The sequence below is a fragment of the Puntigrus tetrazona genome, chromosome 20, assembly GCF_018831695.1.
Source record: "Puntigrus tetrazona isolate hp1 chromosome 20, ASM1883169v1, whole genome shotgun sequence".
In the NCBI taxonomy this organism is placed as follows: Eukaryota; Metazoa; Chordata; class Actinopteri; order Cypriniformes; family Cyprinidae; genus Puntigrus; species Puntigrus tetrazona.
In genome coordinates this window covers 24,882,616-24,910,115 of record NC_056718.1, presented here as the reverse complement: position 1 = coordinate 24,910,115, position 27,500 = coordinate 24,882,616, and the positions used below count along the sequence as shown (strand labels likewise).

At 36.0% G+C, this 27,500-nt stretch overlaps 1 protein-coding gene across 1 annotated transcript in view; it reads right to left on the bottom strand.

Annotated features, from left to right (window-relative positions):
• Positions 1-27,500, bottom strand: part of arhgap39 (Rho GTPase activating protein 39) — a 46,796-nt gene that overhangs the window by 5,171 nt on the left and 14,125 nt on the right. Inside the window, exons 2-8 of the mRNA XM_043220503.1 lie at positions 18,382-18,768; positions 14,167-15,352; positions 7,627-7,791; positions 6,291-6,690; positions 5,188-5,261; positions 2,931-3,130; positions 464-555 (exon numbers count right to left, since the gene is read on the bottom strand). Coding sequence (XP_043076438.1) covers positions 464-555; positions 2,931-3,130; positions 5,188-5,261; positions 6,291-6,690; positions 7,627-7,791; positions 14,167-15,352; positions 18,382-18,768 — 2,504 coding nt within the window. The remainder of the gene's footprint in view (positions 1-463; positions 556-2,930; positions 3,131-5,187; positions 5,262-6,290; positions 6,691-7,626; positions 7,792-14,166; positions 15,353-18,381; positions 18,769-27,500) is intronic.

Genomic DNA, 27,500 nt, shown 5'->3' with positions numbered 1-27,500 from the left:
TAATTTATTAATTAATTAAAGATTTTATTGTAATATTTTTCCATAATTTATTTTAGAATTTGACAACTGAATGTTTTTCATCTAATATTTCTATGTGGTCACATATCAGCATTATTTCATTTAACAAGTGTGTTTTAATAGTTAATAACCTGTTTTCGTTTTACAGAAAACAGTTTTTAATTCAAATATGCATTTATTTTTTATTTTAGCAACGATCTAAAGGACACTTTTAAACGTTTCACTGTAAGTGTTCATTGAATAATTTACTGAAATCTTTTGAAATATTTTGCTCGTGCTTGTTTCCCTGCTATCTGCGGAAACAGCTACAAATGTAAGCTTGATCAATAATGCATCGTGAAGAACCGCGTGAAGCATCCAGCAAAAAGAATCTGCCAGTCCGGTCAGAGAGCGTTCATTTCTCATAGAAGTAATGAGACTAGCAGACTAAAGGATTGTGGGATACCTGGAATATGTGGGTCCTCCAGGCCGGTGGGCACCTTCCACTGGTCCACCTGGAGTTTGAGAGCGTTTACTTCATCAATGTCTCCGGGCACCCTGAGACACACAAACACACCAGAGAAGTCAGCTTTAACGAACACACACACACACACACACACACACATATATATATATATTTACATTTCAGCATCTTACTGTTATATATTATATGTGAACCTTGAGCACAAACGCAATCATGACTAGAGCACAGGTATATCTGAAGCAATAGACAACGATACGTACAATGCATGGGTCATTTTTCTTTTATGCCAGAAATCATCATGTTGCATGCTCCAAAAAGATTAAATGTCCTACTGTAAATATATCAAAACTTATTTTTCACAAATTGAAAGACTAATTCAAGATATTAAAATAATTTTATCTTTGACAAATTTTGTCAAAGGAAAGCTTATTTATTTAAAATAATAATAATAATAATAATAATAATAATAATAATAATAATAATCAAAAAATAAATTAATAAAAAAAAAAAAAAATATATATATATATATATATATATATATAATATATATATATATATATATATATATATATATATATATATATATATATATAAAAGACATATATTTTATATATATATATATATATATATATATATATATATATATATATATATATATATATAAAGAAATAATTTTATATATATATATATATATATATATATATATATATATTCAGAAGTAAATTTTAGCTTATGGCATATGATATGTATATGTGATATAATAAGACATGAACAAAGTGAAATGAAAAAAAAAAAAAATGTGACAATGAAACAAAAAATAAAAATAAAAATAAAATAAAATAAGAAAACTAAATAGTGAGATAATATAACAAAACAATTGCAATAAAACAGTAAGACCATGAAATGCAAACAACATTGAAATAAGAAAGATTAAGGTGTATCTATGGACATCACCCACAAGAAGATGAATAGACTCCTTACAGCTTGTTAAAGAAGAACTCATATAAAGTCTAAGAAGCAGCATGAAGACATGAAGCTGTGAATATCCTCAGTTCTGAACAATCTCTGAAGGATGGACTGATCTGATGAGTCTCTCGGGTTAATACGGGTTAATCGGGCCTGACTCGGACGTGAACACCACAGTCCTCTTAATACACATTTACTTTGGTAATTAAATGTCACAGTGTGTCATCACTTTATTTTCACAAGCCTAAGAGCATTAGGAGATGTTTAATGGTTTCATAATGTTTAGAGTTTGATTCGTTTGAGTGAATCAGTTCAAAACTCTGATGCTACTATTCATCATTCAGTAATATTTCTAATAGTCTGTGGCATCTTTTACTTCTTCTGTGGATTATTAAAAGGCTGTTTATTATCTCCGACACTAAATATTTACTGTTTAACTTAATAGGGTAAGAAATGTCCTATATATAAAATAAATGAATACAACAAGACAGTAAACAGGACAATACATGCAAAAAAGTAAAAAAAAAAGAAAGAATACAATTAAAAATAATATAAATAAATAAGAAGTAATAAGACAACAAGACGCAAATAAACGAATAAATACAAACAAGAACGCAAAAATATAAATAACTCAAAATTAGAAATCAAAACGGCAAGACATTAAATGCAAAAAAAGAAAAAGTAATTTAAACAATAAACAGAATGAAATGTAATTGTGGAAAACGTGCCTTTAGATTTTCTTAACATAAATACTGACTACTTAAATAAATTAAATTAAATTAAATAATTTGATCCTAATTCAGAACAACGCTTTATTTAAGTAACTAATACTATTAAACTATATATTATACAAGAGAAACTATATATTATATAAGAGTTCATTTGCAACAAAAGTTGACTCTGTTTTCAAAATGTTTCAAAAATCATGTTTTTTATTACGTGTTCATGTTTTTATGGTGAATTTTTAACCTTTTTGATTGAGATACAATGGACAAACATGCTTTTTTTTTGCAAATAAACTCTTCATATATATATATATATATATATATATATATATATATATATATATATTATATATATATGTGTGTGTGTGTGTGTGTGTGTGTAAATATATATATATTTATGTGTGTATATATGTATATATATATATATATATATATATATATATATATATATATATATATATATATATGTATATATATATATATGTATATATATATATATATATATATATATATATATATATATATGTATGTATATGTAATATATATATGGGTAGTTGATGTATAAATCTATACTATGGTATGATGAAAAAAAGTGTAAAAAATAAATGTTTTTTTTTTAAAATGGCCTCTAACACTGAAGATAAACGTCTCTCGTGCTGTTTGTAAGTCTGAGAATGAAGATTTTTTTCTACATCTTTGCTACGGCACGCAGTATATATATACTGTATATGAGATACAAGTGTCTGCTGATGTGTGACCTGAAGATGCCCTCGGTCTGGTCTCCGTTCAGGCTCAGCACTTCCTCGGACAGACGCGTCTGGACCCAGGGCAGCTGTCGCTCGGGGTAACGGTCCTTCTGCATCGACATCACTTCCTCCAGAGACGAGCCGAACATGGAGGGCCGGAAGATGGCGTTACGAGCGTGAGCGATCTCCTCGATCGAGGGCTTGTTCAAACCCTGCGGACACGCAGAGAGCAGAAAACATCACGCAGCTAATCACCGCAGTGCATGCTGGGATTGCTGAGTCTGCACACGAGCTCCTACACGCTTTCCATTTCAAAACGAGATTTCTACAGATGCGGCCGTGTGTTATCTGCTGTGTTTCGCTCATACAGGACTGCATCTGGTGCTCTTTCACAAACTAAACTGTTTTTATTCATAAGCTCAACCTGAAGAATAAAATAACACCCATTGCATTCACATTTTCAATGCTACATATTTATTTACATTTATTTTTAAAATATGATTTTACATGCACATCTCATTTTTAAAATGTATATTGTGTATATGTATATTGTTTTAAAATAATACTGCAAAAATAATTATATTCACATTTTTACTGATTGCGTTCATTTGTATTTTATATTAAACGAAATTTTGTATTTTATATTTTATATTATGTATTTTATATTAAATGTAAATATTTTCTTAATTTATGTTATACATTTGAAAATAATGTTTTATTGATTTTTGTTCAGAAAATTATTTATTAGGGATATATATATATATATATATATATATATATATATATATATATATATATAAATGATTTTTAGTAACATACACATTATACATTTCAAAATAACACTATCAATCATTACATTTATTTACAAAATTGTATTGTAATATTTGCTCCACTAAGAAGTTATGGATAATATTTTTAATATTTAATTTTTTTATTTATTTTAAGAAAACCAAAATTTTATGCTATTGAAAAAAATATATAGTCCAATAGTGTTAAATATCAAACAAACCAACTCTGCCTTGCTTTTCATACTTTTCTGACTAGAATCAAATCCCACATTTCTCCATACTTGGATCCCTGCCTTTCCCTTTTCCGTGTGTGTGTGTGTGTGTGTGTGTGTGTGTGTGTGTGTGTGTGTGTGTGTGTGTGTGTGTGTGTGTGTGTGTGTGTGTGTGTGGATGATGTCTATGTAGGCGGCACACTAGGGTTTGGGAGCGGAGCCGAGTTTTGAAGCGTCACATTTTCACACAAGCCCACAGGAATCTCCTCGAGACCTGCTCATCATGTGTGTGCTTCATGATACCCATCATGCAACACACCGCCTGTCGTCACGGCGACGTCTCCGGGGCAACGGGCGAATTTCGGAAACTAAATGTTAATTAAATCTGTTAAATAGCAGACGAAGCAGACCCCCTCGACACTTCACAGCCAATTAACACCCGCAGCGCAACCATCCCTGCTACCTAAACACTCTCCTAGTCTAACTCAACACATTCACATTGTATTCAGTGTCTTACATACTATTTTTTTATATTTTAAATTGACATTGCTAGCTTTAAATTAATAATACAAAATAAGCACAATAAGATACTACTGAATAGAATTACATTTTCACAGATTGTTACATTTTAAATCATTTATAGGTTTAAAAAAAAATTAAATTATAATGATTTATTGACATTTTCTATGACTGTATACATTTTAAATATTTACAATAATAAAAACCTTTACTGATTGCATATATATTTTAAATATTTTAATATTATATATTTAAATTAAATATATATTTATATAAAGTAAATTATTAAATAATTCACGATTAAATCGCATCCAAACTAAAAGCTTCTGCTTATATATGCTGTTTATATTTATTATGTAAATATAAAAACACACACATACTGTACATACTTGTATGTTTATCTTCATATAATTGATATTGCATCAAAACATATTCAATGCATAAACATAAAATCCTTGAATACATGCATGTGTGTGTATTCATATACGTAGCACACACACATATATTATGTATAAAAACTTTTATTTTGGATGCGATAACTGTATTCAGTCCTTTGACAGCACTAGAAATAACATTGTACAATAATAATGGTTTTTTTTACTGAAAAAAAGGATAATATTTACATTTTCACTGACCGTATTCATTTGAAACGTTTCACATTCCTATCATAAATGATAAAAAAGGCTGTAAATACAAATAGAGCAACTGTTTTAAAGTCTTAATGCTTTTTACATGCCGTTTCTCACGCACCTTCTTGGCTCCGGAGAGAGCAGCTTTCTGTAGTTTACGGTAACAGTATTTTGCATAGCTGCTAATCGCCACTCCTGTAACACAGAGACACAGCACGCACTCAGCTTCACAAATACTGCTATATTAAAACATACACATCTGCATTTGCACACGTTTGCTTCGCGCAGCATTAAAAAGAAAAACGGTTTAAAAGCAATTTTTGCATTCCTTACTAAATCTATCCTTGCTGTGCGTTGAAAAGTTGACCTGTTTATCTACTGTGGGTTCACGTCCTGGTGTTTTACCACTGCTAGTATCACCGAAATGCTTCAATCTTACATCAAATAAGATAAAAACATTGCTGAACTGCAGCGTTATAATAAAATAAATAAACATAAATAAAAAATATATGCTTAAAACTATTGAAAAATACATTTAATTGAGAAGCTAACATATATATATATATATATATATATATATATATATATATATATATATATATATATATATATATATATATATATATATATATATATATATATATATATATATATATATATATATATATATATATATATATATATATATATATAAATAAATAAGACTCACACGCTTTAATACTCAAATGATACTATAAAATATTTAAAATAAAACATTACTAAACTAACTTCCTGAAATCATTTTAAATTAAAACTTTTACAATTCTAAAATTATTCTTTTTATATAATTCAGTATAATATATATCATTTATATTTGTAATTTATATATTTATAATCGTTTAATATAATAAACAGGTCTATTAAAAAACGGGACCTAATAAAAATGGGGGGGAAAAAGCACACGGCAAAATGGCTAAAACCTTAACTCAAATTAAAACGAAAACAGAATCTAAAAATAATGAATCCAATGCAGAATATGCACTAAAATCCGGCAGCGATGCTAAAATAGCCTTCTCCCACACAAAGTGAAAAAATGTCTAATGTCTAGTTTAATTTATCCGTCCAGAGGCTTTTGTCCCGTTCATAAGCTATTAAGCATGGCTTCCTTCTTGTTATTTGAGAAGTTAACTAGCAATTTCCGAGTCAAAATCAGTACATCCTGAGCTTGTCTGAATGTAAGCGTACCCTTGGTGTCGTTGAGCGGGTCCATGTGTCTGTAGATGTAGCCCTCCAGGTAGTTGTGGAAGCGAGGCGTCGGGGGGAAGAAGGCCAGGCAGATGGCCATGAGCTCCCAGCCTCTCTGGAGACTGTCGTAGCGGAAGTTCTCGGTGGTCTGTCGGCACAGCTGGATGTAGAGCTCGTCCCGCAGGCCCTGGCAGCTCCAGCCCCTCACGGCCACCTCCAGAGCCACGGCCAGCGGCTCCACTTTCCCCCGCCGGTCACCCATGTAGGTCTGGATGAGCTTGAAGAGCTCCACGGCCTCGCGCTTCACCGTCCGGTCCGTCGTCATGATCATGGGCTTCTTGATGGGCTCGCTGCTCCACGCTAGCATGTTGGCGATGGACACTTTCCTCCTGAACAGACCCTGCGAGACAGGAGACTTTTTTTGTCATTTTTCTTCATATTTTTTTTTCTTCAAATTTTACTTTTTACTTTGTTTTAGATATTTTTGCTTTTTTTTTTTTTTTTTTTTTTTTTTGCCTTCGTATTTTTAAAATTTTTGTATTTTTATATTTTACATTTTAATGTAACTTTTAAGTGAGTTTGTTTTATTTGAATTGTATTTTAGTAATGCTGTTTGTTTTTAAATCATAGTTTGAATGAGCATTTATTTTAATATTTTCCATTTCGATTTTAGTTGTAATGATTTTGTGTGCTTTTGTACATTTAGTTTTTATTAACATTTAGAATTAGTATTTATACTTATACAGTATATTTAATTTTTTTGTAATTTAAATTTTATATATATATATATATATATATATATATATATATATATATATATATTTTTTTTTTTTTTTTTTTTTTTTTAATTTAAATAAATTTTTTTGTGACATTTTTATTCCTTTATTAGTAATTAAGCTATTTTTAAGTTTCTAGTTTAACCAAGTTTACTTTTCCTGAGTCACATTTTATTAATATATATATATTTTTAAATATTTTTAAAAATTGCTATTGGGAGAAAAAAATAATACAAATTTTACATGTCAATTTTGTTTTATTTTCCTACGTAATTTTAGCAATTTTGTTGTTGTTCATCAGTTTTTATTAATATTTTGAAACGGTCTTAAATGTTTTATTTTTTAATTGTTCATAGGTTTTTTTTATTCATTTTTAGCTTGTACTGTAAATCAGTGAGATCCATAAACAGCAGATAAATTATCAGTAATTACTCCATATCTTCAATAACATGTCTCAAAACATAAAAAGCAATGCAATCCAATGATGACCGAGGCCTTAGATATGAAGGAATGACATAAAAGCGGCAGGTCTATAGGGTTTAAAGGGTGTTGTGGTGTACCTGCGTGTGCTTGTTGAAGTGTTTGGACGCCCAGTTCTCGATGTCCGTCTCTGAGGACGGCTTGCGGAGCGTGAACTCTGGGAAGACACCACAGCTCGCGCTGGGCATCATGTTGCGAGCATTTCGACTGGCCTCGAACTGAGAACACGCTCCGAGATCCTCCGACTGGAAGAAAGAAAACATTGTGTGTTGATGCTGAAGAGCAGCATTGAGAGCAGAGGAAGCACAGATATTAAAGCCACAGGATCGGGTCAAGAGGAGACCGAGAGGAAATGAGTCAAGCCCCGAAATAATGAGAATAACAACGGCAGCGGGGCCGCAGAAATACCTCCTTCAGGCAATTATACAGTTTCACATGATTCAGTCGCTTTCCTCTCGTGGCCTCAGTGACATCAGCCGTTACGAAACCCGTCATGCAAAGTTAAACACGCAGGTACATGAAACACAACACAAAAAACTCAACAAAATATTGATAACACAGGCCTGAGAAAATTTGCACAGTTTCTGAAAAAGGGGAAGACTACGAAAATAAATATTTATCTATTGGATTTTTAACTGGCAAACATTATTTTAAATAGCTTCTTGTAAAAAGCATTAATATTTAAAAAAAAAAAAAGTAAATAAAAAATTGTAAGGATTATGAATAAAATTACAAATAAAACTAATTGCTGTTCGACTGAGAAATAATAATAATGATAATAAAAAATTCCAAATAAAAAAAATTTAACAAATATTGTATTTTTTTCTTTTAAATATAAACATTAAAAATAGCGATGAAATCTACGTTAAAGAATAAAACAATTATATTCAATAGCAAATAATAATAATTTGCCTTGAGTAAATGCACCTAGTTAGAAAGATGCAAAAAATACTGATTGAGATTTTTTTTTAAAAAACATTTTGCTTCCAAAAAAAACCAAAAACCAAAAAAAAACGAGATGATTTTTCAATGAATCGTTTATTTTAAAAGTGAATTGTGAACTGCTATTTGAATCATTTATTCACAAGAACGGAGCAAACACTGATTGACTGTAATTCAATATCCACCATAAAGGTTTTGAGGAGGTTGCTCTGGTGTTTCATGGAAGGTGTTTAACTTCAGCCGCAAGTAAAAACCACAAGAGACAGTCTGTCCTTGCTTCTTCCTGAATGTCTTCATATTCTTGGCTCCAGAAAAACAGTTCATTTGAGTAAGCAGCACAATTATCAGTGCTAATAAATCTTCTGAGCATCATAACCAACACTATGTGTTTTAGAGTGACTTAAGTGTCTGTGTGTGTGTGTTTATGCAGCATTTGAGCTCCAGACACCAATGAATCCTCCAATCATGTGAGTGAACTTTAAAATACTCAACTGCATAAAAACATTCTAAAACATACTCAGAACACCCTTAGCAACAGCGTAGCAACATATTAAAACATACTTAGAACACCGTTAGCAACGGCGTAGCAGCATTCTAAAACATTCTCAGAACACCCTTAGCAATGGCATAGCAACATTCTAAAACATTCTCAGAACACCCTTAGCAACAGTGTAGCAACATTCTAAAACATTGTCAGAACACCCTTAGCAACGGCGTAGCAACATTCTAAAACATACCCAGAACACTTTTAGCAACTACATAGCAACATTCTAATACATACTTAGAACACCATTAGCAACAGCATAGCAACATTCTAAAACATTCTCAGAACACCCTTAGCAACGGCATAGCAACATTCTAAAACATTCTCAGAACACCCTTAGCAACAGCGTAGCAACATTCTAAAACATTCTCAGAACACCGTTAGCAATGGCATAGCAACATTCTAAAACATTCTCAGAACACCCTTAGCAACGGCGTAGCAACATTCTAAAACATTCTCAGAACACCCTTAGCAACGGCGTAGCAACATTCTAAAACATTCTCAGAACACCCTTAGCAACGCGGCGTAGCAACATTCTAATACATTCTCAGAACACCCTTAGCAACGGCATAGCAACATTCTAAAACATTCTCAGAACACCCTTAGCAACGGCGTAGCAACATTCTAAAACATTGTCAGAACACTCTTAGCAACTACATAGCAACATTCTAAAACATACTTAGAACACCGTTAGCAACGGCGTAGCAACATTCTAAAACATTCTCAGAACACCCTTAGCAACTACATAGCAACATTCTAAAACATTCTCAGAACACCCTTAGCAATGGCGTAGCAACATTCTAAAACATTCTCAGAACACCCTTAGCAACGGCGTAGCAACATTCTAAAACATTCTCAGAACACCCTTAGCAACGGCGTAGCAACATTCTAATACATTCTCAGAACACCCTTAGCAACGGCATAGCAACATTCTAAAACATTCTCAGAACACCCTTAGCAACGGCGTAGCAACATTCTAAAACATTGTCAGAACACTCTTAGCAACTACATAGCAACATTCTAAAACATACTTAGAACACCGTTAGCAACGGCGTAGCAACATTCTAAAACATTCTCAGAACACCCTTAGCAATGGAGTAGCAACATTCTAAAACATTCTCAGAACACCCTTAGCAACTACATAGCAACATTCTAAAACATACTCAGAACACCCTTAGCAACTACATAGCAACATTCTAAAACATACTCAGAACACCCTTAGCAACGGCGTAGAAACATTCTAAAACATTCTCAGAACACCCTTAGCAACGGCGTAGCAACATTCTAAAACATTCTCAGAACACCGTTAGCAATGGCATAGCAACATTCTAAAACATTCTCAGAACACCCTTAGCAACGGCATAGCAACATTCTAAAACATTCTCAGAACAGCCTTAGCAACGGCATAGCAACATTCTAAAACATTCTCAGAACACCCTTAGCAACGGCGTAGCAACATTCTAATACATTCTCAGAACACCCTTAGCAACGGCATAGCAACATTCTAAAACATTCTCAGAACACCCTTAGCAACGGCGTAGCAACATTCTAAAACATTGTCAGAACACTCTTAGCAACTACATAGCAACATTCTAATACATACTTAGAACACCATTAGAAACGGCGTAGCAACATTCTAAAACATTCTCAGAACACCCATAGCAACTACATAGCAACATTCTAAAACATACTTAGAACACCCTTAGCAACAGCATAGCAACATTCTAAAACATACTTAGAACACCCTTAGCAACAGCATAGCAACATTCTAAAACATACCTACAACACCCTTAGCAACGGCTTAGCAACATTCTAAAACATTCTCAGAACACCCTTAGCAACGGCGTAGCAACATTCTAAAACATACTTAGAACACCCTTAGCAACGGCGTAGCAACATTCTAAAACATTCTCAGAACACCCTTAGCAACGGCTTAGCAACATTCTGTGCATGCTAATTAATCTTGTTATTTTGAGATTTCAATTTTATTAATTTATTGGCACATTATGTAATTGTTATTATTTTCTTGTACTTGTTTTTTATTAAAAACATAAAAAAGACCCCACTTTTACTTAAACTAAAATACAACAAAAGAAAAAGGAGTTTATTATAGTGGCCTCCAGCTTTATTGCATCTGGTTTCTCTGCCATAATTTTTTTAATTACTTTCCAAATTGAAAAATAATTTTCCTTCATTTAAGTAGCGTGAAAGCTCAACGTCTTTCTTTGGAGGCAGTCTTGTGTGATTCTAGTTTGAGGACGCTCCGTACAGACATCCTACAAACGATGTGACCTCCGAAGGGCACAGCCTTCTAAATGAGACGGCTTTAGAACACCTTAGTAACCGCAGAGCAACGTTCTCAAACGTATGCAGAACACCCTTAGAACTACTGCATAGCAACACTCTAAAAACCTCCTAAAGTGCCCCAGCAACTGCATAGCAACATCCTAAAACAATTTCCAACATGATTCCAAACACTCTTTTTGTTAATTTTCTGCCATTTTCTTTTCACAAAGGATTAATCAATACGCATCAGACTCAAGGTTTCTGTGTGTGACAAATTTTTTGGATAATGAAAAAAATTATTAACATATCACCATTACGAAAGAAAAAGACAAGAGTGACTGAGTAGCCTATATGAGGGTAGCCTATACGATGCAGACTTTGGTTCCTCTTTGTGAAGTGCTATAAACAAGTTCACGGAAAGAAAACCAAAATGTCTTTTGTTTTTGTTAAAAAAAATTTTGAGGGAATGACTGCTTTTGCTAGATAAGACCCTTGATCCTGGGCTGGGATCATGTAGAGCCCTTTGAAGTTGCACTGAAACTGAAACCTTGATCATCATTGAAGTCCACTATTTAGAGAAAAATCCTGGAATGTTTCTCTCAAAAACCTTAAGTTCTTTGCTGCTGAAGAACGAGAGACGTGAACATCTTGGCAGACATGGGGGCGAGTACGTTATCATAAAATTTTCATTCTGGAAATGAGCTAATCATTTAACATTCCTAAAACAAGCCGCTATTTGTTTATGCAAATGATGGTTTTGATGTTAGGCGTGGAATGCGGTGATGTCAGTCGTGCGTGTTGCTGATGGGAGTGTGATGCCTTACATAAGCGTGAGCACTCTTCAAACTGCATACACTGAAATATTGATGTGGAACAGCAGGGCGTGTCTGTGTGTGTGTGTGTGTGTGAAACACGCTGAAACTGCCTGAAACCTCCCAGAAAACACTGCGAATGGAGTACCATCACAAATACCAACACATCGGCCCTGAAAAGTCTGCAGCTGCTAAGGGCATTCTGGTATTTTTTGATGCCAGAGTGATGCCAGGATTATAGAGTGATTATAGAGTGATATATAGATTATAGAGTGTTACCAAAGGATTCTGACAGGTTTTTAGAGCGTTGCTATGTAGTTGCTACTAGGTGTTTTTAGTGTGTTGCTATGAAGTTGCCAGGTGATTCTGACAGGTTTTTAGACTGTTGCTAAGCAGTTGCTAAGGGATTCTGACAGGTTTTTAAAGCATTGCTATGTAGTTGCTACTTGGCGTTTTTTAGAGTGTTGCTGTGCAGTTGCTAGGCCATACTGGGTGTGTTCTAGAGCTTTGCTATGCAGTTTCTAGAATTTTTTTTAGGGTGTTGTCATGCAGCTGCTAAGAGCATTCTGCCATTTTTATTGGGTGCTGCTATACAGTTGCCAGGGGATTCTGACAGGTTTTTAGAGTGTTGCTATGCACCATACTGAGTGTTTTTATAGAACATCACCATAAAGTTGTGAGGGTGTTCTTTAGAGTGTTGCTATGTTGTCGCTAGGAGGTTTTTGAAGTGTTGCTATACAGTTGCTGGGGTGTTATGAGAGGTTTGAGTGCCTGTTTCTGCTAGAGCTGCTGTCTGCCTACATTACTATTAGCAAATAGAGCAGAACCTAAAAAATCCTCCAAGGAAACCCAGTTTAGCTCGGCTCAGCCTGGTATCTCCAGAACAAAGATATCAATGGTTGGGTAACAGGCGTCTGAGGGTCAGCCGGCCCAATTAACCTCACTGGCAGAGCTTAAGCAGCGGGTCCGGCCTGATTCAGGACAGTTAAATGCTCATTATATTGGGGTGAAAGAGCTCAGAGTTTAGCTCATCAGAGGATTCCGGCTCATTCACAAACTAAGCGCCAATGTGTCCGAAAACACTTTCTACTGCACCACTGAAACTGACATCATACCACACAACCAGCAAACACAACAGTTCATCGCTGTTAATGAAACAGTGTCTAATGTCTAATAAAGCCTCAGTGCATTCCTCTGGTTTTTGATGCAGCCACTAAGTTGCTTTGAAGGCGTTGCTATGCAGTTGCTAGGATGTTCTAGGACATTTTAATGACTGCTATGCGGTTGTTAGCAATTTTAAGTTAAAGAGTTGCTATGCCATTTCTAATACATTATTATGAAGTTTTTTTGTTAAACTTTGCTATGCAGTTGCTAGGGCATTTCAGGAAGTGTTTTAATCACTGTTGTTAGCAGTTTTAAGTTGACAGCACTTTACGTTATTTTCTGAGCGTTGCTATGCAGTTGATAGGGCAATGCAGAAGGTTTTGCTATGCTGGAGTGTTCTGAATGGTTTTTAAAGTGTTGCTATGCAGTGCTTTACTGTTTCACACCAAAAGAGTCCTGCACCTGCGTTTGATCTCTGGGATTCAGGAAGGATTTTAGATCATTGCTATGCATCCTACAGTGCACATCTGTGGGATCTTGCGCTGGTTTTATGGTCCAGAAGATGAGAACAGTTCATTTAAATACTTAAGTAACAATGCAGCTCACCCTAACAAGAAACTTTTAGCCCACAACTGAACTAAAGTAGAAATTTGTTGCCCATTCTCAATGGGAAAAATACAACTAGAGGTTAGAAAGTTAGCTGACTGACCTGAAGTAGTAACTAACTGTGAAGGTGATGTTTGCCTTACATAAATCATAAAAAAAGTTGCATAGTATTGCAGCACCTAAAATAAATGGCAATCTGGACTGTAATGTGTCCCAGGTATCGCAATAATCTGGTAATTTTCTCCCATTCTCTGCAGTGGCATAAATATGGGAATCTCGGCAATGTTTTGAGTTTCTGATGCAATGCGCATGTCGTTGAGCATTACCTGTGAGGGATGGAGGTAAGGTTCAGGTGATGCCAGGTTGGTTTGCACCGACAGACTCTTTTCTAGCAGCGTCTGAGGAAATGCCAGTCTGTCCAGGGTGGCACGCTTCCAGTGGCTTTCCTGTTGCGCAAGAGCCTCGTCTTCGCTGAACGCCCGCACCACCGGACCAGGCAGTGGCAAGGGCGTCGCCCCATCGCTTTCATACCCATCTTTCAATCCCTGGTCGGAAGACACGCCACCTCGCTGATGTAACATCTGCTGAGCCTCCCATGCCAACCGGGCTTGGGTTATCATCGTCCCGAGACCGGTCCCCATGCCATCGCCCTCACCTCCAGGTAAAGACGGCTTCCGGTTCTTACGTTTCCGATTGCCACCATTGAGATCGTGACTGTGCTGCAGCGTAAAGGAGCCGCCGTAAGAAAATCCGGCTGACAGGCTGTTCGAACTGGTCGTCCCGTAGCTCAGCAGACGCTCGGTTGTCCTAAATCGAGGGGAGGAGCCAGACTGCTCGACATAAACCAGCTGCTTTACATATTCCCGCCCAGCAGCACTATACTCCCGCCCACTAGAGTTATAATCCCGCCCACCAGAACTGTAGTCCCTCATGCCTGAGCTATAATCCCGCCCACTGGAGCTGTAGTCCCGCCCTGCAGAGCTGTAGTCCCGCCCACTCGAGCTATAGTCTCGATCACCCTGATTGGTTGTCTTTTCGGGCGTGGAGCTCCGCTGTCGCGTCAACACTAGTTGACCGTAAGGAGACGGGCTTTGCTTGGGAGAGTGGTAAAGACCTGGTTTTCGCGCCGGAGACCTGTCAGAGCCAAAAAAGGCCTGGTCGCAATGCATGTCAGTTGGCGGTTCCTCATAAATAGGCGGAGACTGGTATTCCGAGGGTGGTTCCTCGTACAAAGGAGGCTCGTAAGCATAGCGGGGGGACGATGGCTGGGAATCGCCCGAGCAGCGCCGCTGAGTGCCGCCCAAGTCCGCCCTCTTCAGGAACGGAGACTGCGATGCCGGGCGGTCGGGCAGAGAAAGGGGCATGGCTTCAGGGTCGGAAGGAGCGTTGCTGGACGAGCGTCTGGAGCGTGGGGAAGAACTGGAGTATCCGTTTCCCTGCGTCAGGAAACTGGGTTCCCGATCCGACACTTTGATGAGCATCCGCTCTCTGGTGCCAGTGCCCCATCTGAACCTGAACAAAAAAAATAAGAACATTTTTTTGTAAAAAAATAAATAAAATTAATAAATGCTAAAATAAATCATTCTAATGAGAAATATTTTTTAATAAAACTACTATAAATTAAAAGTTTTTATTTATTCATTGGTTGTTTTATTTTATTTGGTTTTTCGTGTTAACTTTGTGATTTTTACGTTTCATTGCTCTTTAATAAATAGGTAACATTATAAATTAGACTATTTAACAATAAAACAGATTTCCCTTACTGTTTATTTCCAATAAAATAAAAAATAAAAACAAATCTCGCACACTACCAAATTTACGCAAAAAACGTTTATTCATATATATATTCATTTTCCAGTGCAAAAAGTCAGATTTTGTTTAAGATGCCTTAAACAAAAATGACCACAAACCATTTTAACTTCTTATATGTGATGAAGAATCTCTCGAGGTTAAAATAAGAAAGATTTAATAAGAAAAAAATTGTTCCAATCACTAACGCTAAGCAATAATAAAAGTGATGCTTGACTTGAAATCGAGCGCCGCTAAAAATCTCAGTCCTTCAAGCCTTTCAAGGGCAATTTTGAAAGATCTAAATCTAAGGGTTCTGTGAGTTTAAAGAGCACAGAAAAGGCCTCTGAGCATCAAGAAAAGAAGTGTGTAAAATCAATTCAGTACTTGGCCACCACGGCCCTCTGAAGGCTCCCCATGACCAGACTGGATTACACAGCCAAGTGTGTGTGTGTGTGTGTGTGTGTGTGTGTGCGTGTGTGTGTGTTCGCTTCTTTAGTAGCCGGATTAAAACTCTGAACACAAGAAACTTATCTCTCACTGCGTCTCTCTCCCGAGCAAGAGACCCACTACAAAGTGAGCAGTGTTTTCCTCTGGATATTAATTATTCATGGATATCCGACCTTCAAATCAATTTACACATTCTATGCCTCTCTCTTCTTTCATTCCCTCTGCCTCCTCCTCCTCCTCCTGTGTCACACAAAATCATTTCACGACCCTCCCTTCCTCGTCCCAGAGCTCCTCGTGGGATGAAACTATTTAAGTGCGACACCGTTAGAATATTAAATCTAAAAAACAGCTTGAAGCGCTACGGCCGTTTTCCTCGATCATACCTTTTATTCCATTCATTTTTTAATGCGCACGCAACATCGTACGCATCTCTCACCATTAAGCGTGAAGTAATCCAGCATGAACCGGGTAAATGTCTTCCGACCACCCATTTTTCTTGGGCTTACGGAAAGAATTTAGCAATGAAATGCAAAATCATACGGAGTTTGTGGCTTTTATGGAGGCATAATGCATCGTTTATTAACCTCAGAGCTTAGGTCCGTCTGGAAAGGTTATACTGCTATTAGCAAAAAATACAAATAAAAATACCTCTCTAGGGACAAAATATAATTTTCTTATAAGCTACAATTATATTTATGCAAGTATGCACAGTATGTTGATTTTCTGTAGGATTTTCTGTAGTGCAGCCTAAAAAATGTATAGATAAGATAAGATAAGATATTCTTAATTAGCACTTTTGTCTTGTTTTCTGGTACAAATAATAAATACTCCTCGTGATATCGACATAAGCCTTAGGATATTACTTATTGCCTGAAAAATGCACAAAAATGAAACGATTTTTTTTTCTGTAAGCAAGCAAAAGTGCCTGTCAATGAGGCGAGAAAAGTAAACAAGATTGTTTTTCTGACCCAGTAGGCAGGTATTTTTTTCGACATTTTAGTCATTTTTTTTAGAAAAGAAAACAAGTTTGCTTCTCAAACAAATTGATTTAAGAATAATTTGATATTTGTATTGAAAAAATATATATATTTTTATTTTTTTATGCAATAAAAAAAATAAAAATATATATATATATATATATATATATATATATATATATATATATATATTATTTTTTTTTTTTTTTTTTTTTTTTGATCATACACATCAGCTATTGAAGTCTCAGCAGTAAGCTATTTATTTCTGGTCCAGTCGAGCTTTCAAAACCACTTACAGCGATGATCTAATGAAACAAATAAAAACAAGAGCTGTCCGGTTTAAAGAGCGTCTGAAGACCGGCTGTAAGGGATGTTGGACGGGGGACGAGGAAGCTCGCTCAGACGCTTAAAGTAAATGAAACCTGACTTCCACCGGTGTTGTCTGGGTCTCAGAGGGAAATCAAAAGGCATTCTGGGATGTTTTCCGTGTCAGTTCCTCCAGGGCTCGACAGTGCGAGCGTTTCACTAGCGTTTAAGACAAAAAAAATAGATGTGGGCAAACTGTAACATGTTTAGGGGCATGTCTGCGAACAAAAAAAGGCTCGGCGAATATCCTAATGAAATAAAATGTCTCGGGCCGAAGAGGTCTCAAATTTAGGGACGGAAAAAGAGCAATTGTGATACTGAATATTATACAAAAAGCCATGATCTCATTCAATACAAGCTATCAATTAATAAAGCTGACAGATCCAGTAATAGCGAAGCACATACATTTCAAAATAAGAGTCCCGGTGCATTTCAGGCTTGTTTAGAATTAAAAATCTTGCATTCTGGAATATTCTTTCCCCTGGTAATAAGTGTATTTTGGATAAACTATACAGTATAAGTGACCCTGGAGCACAAAACCAGTCATAAGTAGCATGGGTATATTTCTAGCAGTAACCAATAATACACTGTACAGGTCAAAATAATCAATTTTTTATGCCAAAAATCATTAGGATATTAAGTAAAGATCAGGTTCCGTTAAGTTATTATGTAAATTTCCTACTGTATATATATCAAAACTTAATTTTTTTATTATAATATAATATATAATAGTAATATGCATTGATAAGAACTTAATTTGTACAAATTTTCTCAATATTTAGATTTTTTTTTCACCCTCAGATTTTAGTTGTATCTCCGCCAGATATTGTCCTAACGAACCAGACATCAACGGAAATGATCAGCTCCTTCTGACGGCACCCATTCGCATCCATTGCCGAGACACCGACGCAACGGCGTTTTTTAGGTGCACCGTTCCTTTAAGGCCGGGGACGCTCTCACCTGTCTGCCTCCTCGGCGGCGGAGGTCTTCTCCTCCTGCTCCTGCGAGGACGTGGTGCTGACGGCGCTGCGGGCGGGGCTGCTGTCGGCGGAGGCACTGGTTGTGGTGGCGGTGGGCGGAGCCGTGTTGGTGTTCTGCTTGAGGGTCTGCAGCTTGGCGAGGGGGATGATGTCACAGCTGTGTGGGCGGTGCCAGACGGTGCACTGGGTAGAAGCGTTGTAGTAGTAGAATCGGGACGTTTTGGAGTCGAAAAGCTCCCACCACTGGTCCTGTCCGCTGCGTTTGATCCGCACGCCCGCCGGGGCGTCCCAGACACACTCGCCCGTCAGCAGGTTGGCGTACATGCGCTCCCGGGTGCGCGGCTCGATGATTTCCACCCATTCCAACCTAAACACACACACAAACCCGCTTTATGCTCAGTAATGAATCAATGCATCACACAAAACCTATCGAGAAAAGGTCATAAGGGGGAAACATATAGACAGAATGGATTATGACTCGAATTACAACATTGTTTTTTTTTTTAATATATATTTTATTGGGTTTTTCTCAACATTAGAATAAGACATCTAACCATCTAAACATCACATCAAAACAAAACTCAAGGACAACAAACAAAATTTACAAAAAAAAATAAAAAAAAAAAAAAAAAAAAATATATATATATATATATATATATATATATATATATATATATATATATATATATATATATATATAATATAAATATATATATATATATAAATAAAATAAAATTAAATAAATTAAATTAAATTAAATTAAAATTTAAATAAAAACAAATAAATTAAATTAATGAAATTACACATATATACACACACAGAAAAGGGTTAATACAGGTTATAGTTATTAACATAAATATCAGCAGCAATTCACAATTTAACCTTGATATTTTATTTAAGTTCTATTCTGCTATAGCATTGTTACTGTAATGCAACAAAAAAAATACAATAAAATTTGCCGAGTGAAGGCTACTTTTGAACATTTTAAGAACCATGACAGATTTGTATATATTTAGATATATTTTATAGAGTTACGACGCTGTTAGAAAGAAGATATATAACATCTCAGTAATAAGAATCACTGTAATAAAAACTAAAATAAAGGATAAAACGCATCAAATATATAAACAAATAATTTTTTTCTCTTTTAAATTCTTATAATAAAAAAAGGAATATACACAGCCATGTATATGCGACTGTATTATCATTAATTAAAATTAATTAAAATTAAAATAATGACACAATCGTAATGGTTCTTTAGGAGAAAACATTTATGAAACATAATACAAAATATTATTCAAATAAGTTTTTGGGTTAAATATGACTGATATGTTTTTATGAGATGCACCCATATATGAAAGGAGAAAGTCATGATTTCAGAAAGAGGATTATAGTCATATATATAGTCATCATGATTTCTCATATGAGTCACGTATTACTGTGTGTGTGTGTGTGTGTGTGTGTGTGTGTGTGTGTGTGTGTCAGATATACAACATAAGCCGCAAAATCCCAACAGGCAGAGAGAGAGGCGCTCGTTTCATAAGACCGTCCTGCATTTGTTTACATTCTTAATCATTTATAAGCGCGAATAAAAATCTTCTGAAGCCTAAATATAAAAAGTTTTTAATGTCAGCGGTGTTGAACAAGACACGCCATTTGAGAAAAACATCCGACGCAAAAAAACCGCTCGTTCTAAATAATGCAAAGGGTTTAAATGTTGAAAAAAGCGTGTTTTCGTCGCTGATCTCCGTTCAGGCGGTGTTTTCATTGTATACGAGCGTTATATGTGTGTGATAATCAGCTTTGTTAATCCCATAGTAAATTTTCCTCTGATCCCATAATCAAATCTAATCTGCTCTAATCCAGGATAACCTGATCGCTCAAATCCTGCTGAAAGCATTTTTGGGAAGCCGGTCAGAGGGGACTCTGGGTAATTTGATCCGTCTGGATCTTCCATCTGAATGTGCTGGAGCATATGATCGGATTGCACTCCTCGGGATTTCAATATGTTCAGCTAATGGATCTTCATAAACGTGTTATTCGGGAGGTGTATGCATAAGAGAAGTGCTCCAGACTCAATTTTACGAAGATCACGGTTGCAGTGCGACACTTGAGCACTGCCTAGTGTGTACTTTCTAGTGCATGATATCAAAAAAATCATTTCAAACCGTTAGTTAAGTGACAAAAAGAGGCCGGGATAGACATTTATAAGGTTAAAAATATTTATATTTCAAATAAACGCTGCTCTTTTGAACTTTCTACTCATCTGTGAGTCCTGAAAAAATAAAATGCATCGGTTTTAATCAGAAATGTTTCTTGCTGAAAATACAGCTTTGATCATGTGGAATATACAACAGTTATTGCATTAATATTTAAAAATTTCTACTGTATTTAAAAAAAAAAAAAAAAAAAAAAAAAAAAAAAAAAGCAGTGTCTGTAAGGAGAAAAAACTTATTTCATTAAAACGTAAAAAACGTATATACCACAAACATTTGTAGCAGTAAAAATATTAATATTTTGCATTATTTACTTAACCTTTTAAATAAACTGTTTTAATATCTGATCAAATAATCAAGACAGTAGGAATATTAATAGTGAACAAAAACATTTTTTTATTATTATCATTTAGAACTAAAATGACTATAATTTTAATTATTATTTAAATTACAAGCAATATGTGTGTGTGCATATATATAGTTTAATAATCCTGTGTGCTAATTTACGTTAATTAATAGTAAAATAAAATGTGGAAAATATAAAAATAAAATAAAGCTCTAAATATTAATAAAACTATACTCACATTTCAGTGCTACTAAAATAACGCTAAGACAGATATTATAAATATCATATGTCACGGCAGAAATGCATTTTTTTTTTTTTTCTGAGGGGTGGGATCTCACAATTAAGCAAGTTTATACCTTTAAAGAAGAATAAAGGAAAGAAAAAATGAGTTAAAAAAGATATTTCTCATTGTGATGCATTTGATGCACAAGTCTTCATATCTTAGGTCTGTTAGATATCCGTGCTAGAAATCAATACATAAAAACCGAGCAAGAAGTTCATTGTTTAGCAGCGCAGCCCGGTGACAGGAGTGTACTGAACGGTAATGTTAGTAACGGCGTGGTGACGGACGGCGCGGGTGGAGTCGAGCAGATGCACCGCTATTGATTGACAGGCTTTCTGCTGCAGTGCTGTTAACAGCCGCCATCTGCAGCAATTACTGACCGCGCTTTACAAAGACGCCCTTTACAAGGTGCCGCTAATCATGCGGCTGGATTTAAAGCTGTCGCTCAAAGCGCTCGCCAGGTGAAAACAAGAAAAGGCAAACGAAAGAGAGGGATTATTCGAATCAGATCGGAGAGAGCGCTCAAAAACGACCCTGGACGCTTCAGAGGAAGTCATCGTGAGACGGAAGGTCAAAGGTTATGCTGTGACCGTCATTACAATCCTCTTGTCAGTCTGTCAACCTCTCCGGCTCGTTTCTATCCACTCTCCCGTCTACGACCTGTCCTTTACCTCCATGTAGAGATCTCCATCTGTCCTTCATCTCTACAGATAATCGAGAGCACGGGGATTTAACGTGACGAATGACAATGAGAGTTCAGCTGATAACGCACGGATATAGAAAGGGATCGTTCGCTTAGAAAACGAACATTTGCTGCTCATTTACCGTCCTAGGTGACTCCTTTGCTAGTGGATGGCTACCGTCACTTTAAGAGTCAGAAAAGCACGACAAAATGAATCCCTGCGGCTCCTGATGAAACACTGAGGTCTTATGAAGTGAAATGATCAGAAACTGAACACTGTTTAAACGATATTACCTGTATTTTAGAGGCTGAGGCAAACGGTCTGGTTCACGAACGAATCGTTCTATTGAACCGATTCTTTTTTGCGAGCTAGTCGAACCGGTTCACCTAATCGAACTGAATCAGTTTGCGGGCAGCGAGTTGCTTAATCAAAAGAGTGACAGTCGCTCAAACCTGGAAATGAGCCGAAATAAAGTATATGATCCAATGATAAATGAACCGATTCAGTTCGATCCAGTTCGTCCGACAGTCACCGAACTGAGGAAACGGTGAGCCGATAAAGACTCGTTTATATTCTCCAGACGTTTCACCTCATTATTGGGTGTTTAATATAAAACTGCATGAACTTTATGCGAATGCAAGGTTACATAAACAAACTAGTGAACCGAATCAATTCATTGAAACGAACCAATTCGGAACTGAATCGGATTGATAAAGAATCATTTCCCAGTTTGCCTGTGGATTACAGCCAATAATGTTATAAGTAATGTTCAGTTTCTTGCGCAGACAGACTGTTTCGCTTCATAAGACCTCGATATATCACCAGGAGCCAAAGGGATTGGTTTTATATCGCCCGATATGCGCTTTTTAACTCTCAAAGCAGCCACTGACTTGCATTTCATGAATCGGTTTCAGCTAGGCATCTTCTTTAACGTTCCACTAAAGCGAAAAGTAATCTCGGACGGCCCGAGGGTGAGGAAAGCAGCAGCACATTTTCATTTCTGGTTGATCTTTCCCTTTAAAAAGAGGCTAAATTGCACTGACCCGAGAATCATAAATCGTGACTTAAGGGCCTCGGAGCTCGTGGTGGAACCTTGAGAGAAAAAAAAATCAATTTCTCTGTGGAGACAATGATGGGATTTTACCTCGGCAACCCGTCTCGACGGCCCCTTTAAAGACGACGACAGAAAAGCAAAGAAAGACGATGACGAGAGGACCGAGAGAGACGATCCTCGCTGAGAAGGCTGCTTTCAGACCCATGACTCTCCATGCTCCGCACGAACACAAGCCTCGCTTTAAAGACTGCACCGTCACAGTAATGCATCTGAACCGAAGCTACGGACCACTTCATGATGACCACCACGTTTGCCGTCTGCCGGGTTTTGCGTGGATGGGGGCGTTAAGCCGGAGATCGGAGGAAGAGACTGATGAGTCCATCAGAGCCGCGGCCGTAAAAGTCAATTAGCAGAACGGACACTGACATCTCATTTCAAACAGAATTAATGGAGCGCTCCCGAACTCACGCTGAAATCTAACGTGAAGGGAAATCTATTTATAGATCCAGTGAGGTCGGAGAAGAACTCCAGAAGAGCAGAGAGAAACGGATATACGACAAAATATGTGAAAACTATGTGATTTAATGCACCGTTTAGCATAAAGTTTACTTAACAGTTCGATTCAAAGTAAAATGTGAAAAATATTTGTATTATATAATATATAATATAATGTTGAATTTGATGTGCTAATTAATAAATGAATGAAATAGAGAATTTTTATTCTCCAAAAACATGTTTTTAATCATTTCTTATTGTGTTCGCTGTATTTTGAAGTTATTTTTACTTAAATCAAAATACCTGCAGTTCGATTTTTTTCGAAAATTGTTTATATTATATATATATATATATATATATATATATATATATATATATATATATATATATATATATAAAATCGTTTAAGCATAAATACAATAAATGTAATACTACTTTAAATTGTCGTTGTTTTCCACCAAAATGTTTTCTGTTTAATTTAATTATTTTTGTTTTTCCTTAATTTTTTCCGCAGAAAACACCTACTAAAATGTAATTCACAACAAAGTATTTGTTGTATTTACAACAAAAATCTATTGATGACACATCTCAAATACTATTTATTCAGATGTATGTACATCTATAGAACTACTAAACACAGGCAGCAGGTGGTTTTGCCTCTTTGTCTCTTTATTTTAATCAACAAGTCTGCCATGTTTGTTCTGACCAACATTACAGTATGGATCCATGGATTAGCTCCTACCGCATCAAACCCTGCCGATGATCATGACTGTTAAAGCATACTCTCAAATTATTAACGTTAACAACACCAGGATTGGAGACTCCAGTATAGCGAGTATCGTCATGTAGATTCACTTTAGCCTGATACGGTTAGCATTTACATCTACATTTACGTTAACATGAAGTAGATGTTAGCGTTTCGTTTAAAGCCTTTTCTCAGCAGCAGCTAGAATAACTAAACACATCCAGAAGGGATTATGTGTTTATGAAACGCGCGTGTGTTAAATGTGCTTCTGATTACAGGCAGCCTGGGATCACGCAAGATCACGCGCTAGCTTTTCGGGTTAGACACTTGCAAATATTAACTACGCAAATGTTTATTTCGGATCATTTTTAACAACAAAACGATATGGACTGCGGCTTTAAATAACTGTATATCCTCTCTGATTCATAAGATACAGCGGTACATCCATCCTGACCTTCACACACACACACACACACACACACACTCTCTCTGACAGAGTCTTGAACCGGGCATTATGGGCTTTATTCGGCCATTTTAAGACTATTATGCTCAATTTACAAAGTGAAGTGGGTTTTTTTAGAGATACTGAAGGGTATGTGAACAAAGGGGTCACAAAATATGCCCGAAACTATTTAATCATTTAAAAAAAGATAGACGCTAGAAAAAAGCTGCTAAACTTTCTGAAAACGCAACCTCAGATTTAATATCGCGGGACTAAATATTACACCGACAAAAACAGGCTTAGGACATACTTTAGATCGCAAGAGACTTTTTATAATAAGATAAAATATTATAAATAAGTAACAATATAAAAACACTGAATTAAAAAAAGAAATATTGCTCTTGTGAAATTCACTGTATTTATTTAAAATACAAAATGTATATTAAAATGGGCATTTAAGAAAATCTATTAATTATAATAATAATATGTATATGAATATAATTATTCATATTTTGGCTTAATTTCTTCATTTAAATATATTTTTGATTAATTTATGTAATATATATATATATAATTTTTTTAAAGAAAAATGTTAGGTTTATTTGTTATAGACATTTGTTTATTGTTTATTTGTTTATAGACATATAAAAACTATAATGCAAGCATAAAAAAAATAAATGCATGGCTGTGTTGGAGTACTTTACATCTTAATACTAAGATGGAGAAATAACACGTGAAATCTGAAGAGATGATAAAATGATCCTCTCTGAGGAGCGAGTGAGTCTCTGCTGTCACTCGTGTGTGTGTGTGTGTGAGTGAGTGTGTGAGTGTATGTGTGAGTGTGTGTGTGTGGGTGAGCGTGTGTGTGAGCGTGTGTGTGAGCGTGTGAGTGAGCATGTGTGTGTGTGTGTGTGTGTGTGAGTGTGCGTGTGAGCATGTATATGTGAGCGTGTGTATGTGAGCGTGTGTGAGTGTGTGTGTGAGCGTGTGTGTGAGCGTGTGTGTGAGCGTGTGAGTGAGCATGTGTGTGTGACTGAGTGTGAGCGTGTGCATGAGTGTGTCAGCGTGTGAGTGAGCATGTGTGTGTGAGTGTGTGAGAGCGTGTGTGTGTTTGAGTGTGTGTGTGCGTGTGTGCATGAGTGTGTCAGCGTGTGTGTGAGTGTGTGTGTGAGCGTGTGTGTGAGCGGCGAGTGAGTGTGTGAGCATGTGTGTGCGTGTGTGTGTGTGAGTGAGCATGTGTGTGTGAGTGTGTGTGTGTGTGCATGTGTGTGAGTGTGTGCATGAGTGTGTCAGCGTGTGTGTGTGTGTGTGTGTGTGTGTGTGTGAGTGAGTGTGAGCGTGTGCATGAGTGTGTCAGCGTGTGAGCGTGTGTGTGTGAGCGTGTGTGTGTGAGTGAGCATGTGTGTGTGAGTGTGTGATAGCGTGTGTGTGTTTGTGTGTGTGTGCGTGTGTGTGTGAGTGAGCATGTGTGTGTGTGTGTGAGCGTGTGTGTGTTTGTGTGTGTGTGCGTGTGTGAGTGTGTGCATGAGTGTGTCAGCGTGTGTGTGAGTGTGTGTGTGTGAGCGTGTGTGTGTGAGCGAGCGAGTGTGAGCATGTGTGTGAGCGTGTGTGTGTGAGCATGAGTGAGCCTGTGTGTGTGTGTGTGTGTGTGTGTGTGTGTGTGAGCGTGTGTGTGTGAGCATGAGTGAGCCTGTGTGTGTGTGTGTGTGTGTGAGTGTGTGCATGAATGTGTGAGTGTGTGTGTGTGTGTGAGCGTGTGTGTGAGCGTGTGTGTCTGTGTGTGAGCATGTGTGTGTGCGTGTGTGTGTGTGTGTGTGTGAGCGTGTGTGTGTGTGTGAGCATGTGTGTGAGCGTGTGAGTGAACATGTGTGTGTGAGCGTGTTTGTGAGTGTGTGTGTGTGTTTAAAGTGAATCAGTAATCCCACAGGAGCAGATGCAGCGAGAAATAATTAATACGCACATCTCCAGAAAGTTATGTTTCAGTACTGTAACAAGCCGGCGTCTCGACGGACACATTGTTTCGGAGCGTCACGAGAGAATCAGCCGCCGTTCTCTGCTCACCTGCAGATCAATTAAATGTGCTGATGTCATCGGTGTCCGCGGCAGGAAGTGGGAGCTGAAGCGCTTCCTGAGGAGCTAATATTATCCGCTAGTTTCAGAGGAGCGAGTAACATTACATCTCTGAAGGCTTCGTGAGTTCGTTCCAATCAAGACGACTGAGCACAATCTCAGTCAGGCAGACATTTATTTCTTATAACGTAGACCTCAGAAAAATCATTTTCTCTTTTAATAAAAAAAAGGGCTGCAAAATATAGGGGAAAAAAATCTAATTTGCATTTTTCTAGTAATAACAGTAATAATATCGCTATCATTATTATTATAATTACTTAAAACATGCAAATTATTTAAAAACAACAACACAAATATATATATAATATAACTTGTATTATTCAACTTTAAATCAAAAGTGACCCTTTTGATTACAGTATTATTACAGTATTAAAAATACAGTATTATTATTAATAAATAATAATAAAAAATAATATTGCTCTTTTAAAATTCAAGAATAACATTTTTATAACTGAATTAAACCGTAAAATGTGAATATTAAATGGCTAAGAAAATATAACAATAATATTAATAATAATAATAGCATTTTACATTACAACTATATAATTATTCATATGTTTGGCTTAATTTCTTCCTTTACACATTAATTATAATATACATTATAATAAATGTGTGTAATGTATATGTATATATAAACACACATATTCATGTTTATATGTTAAATATATGTATATATAAAATAAACGATATATTATATAGTATGTA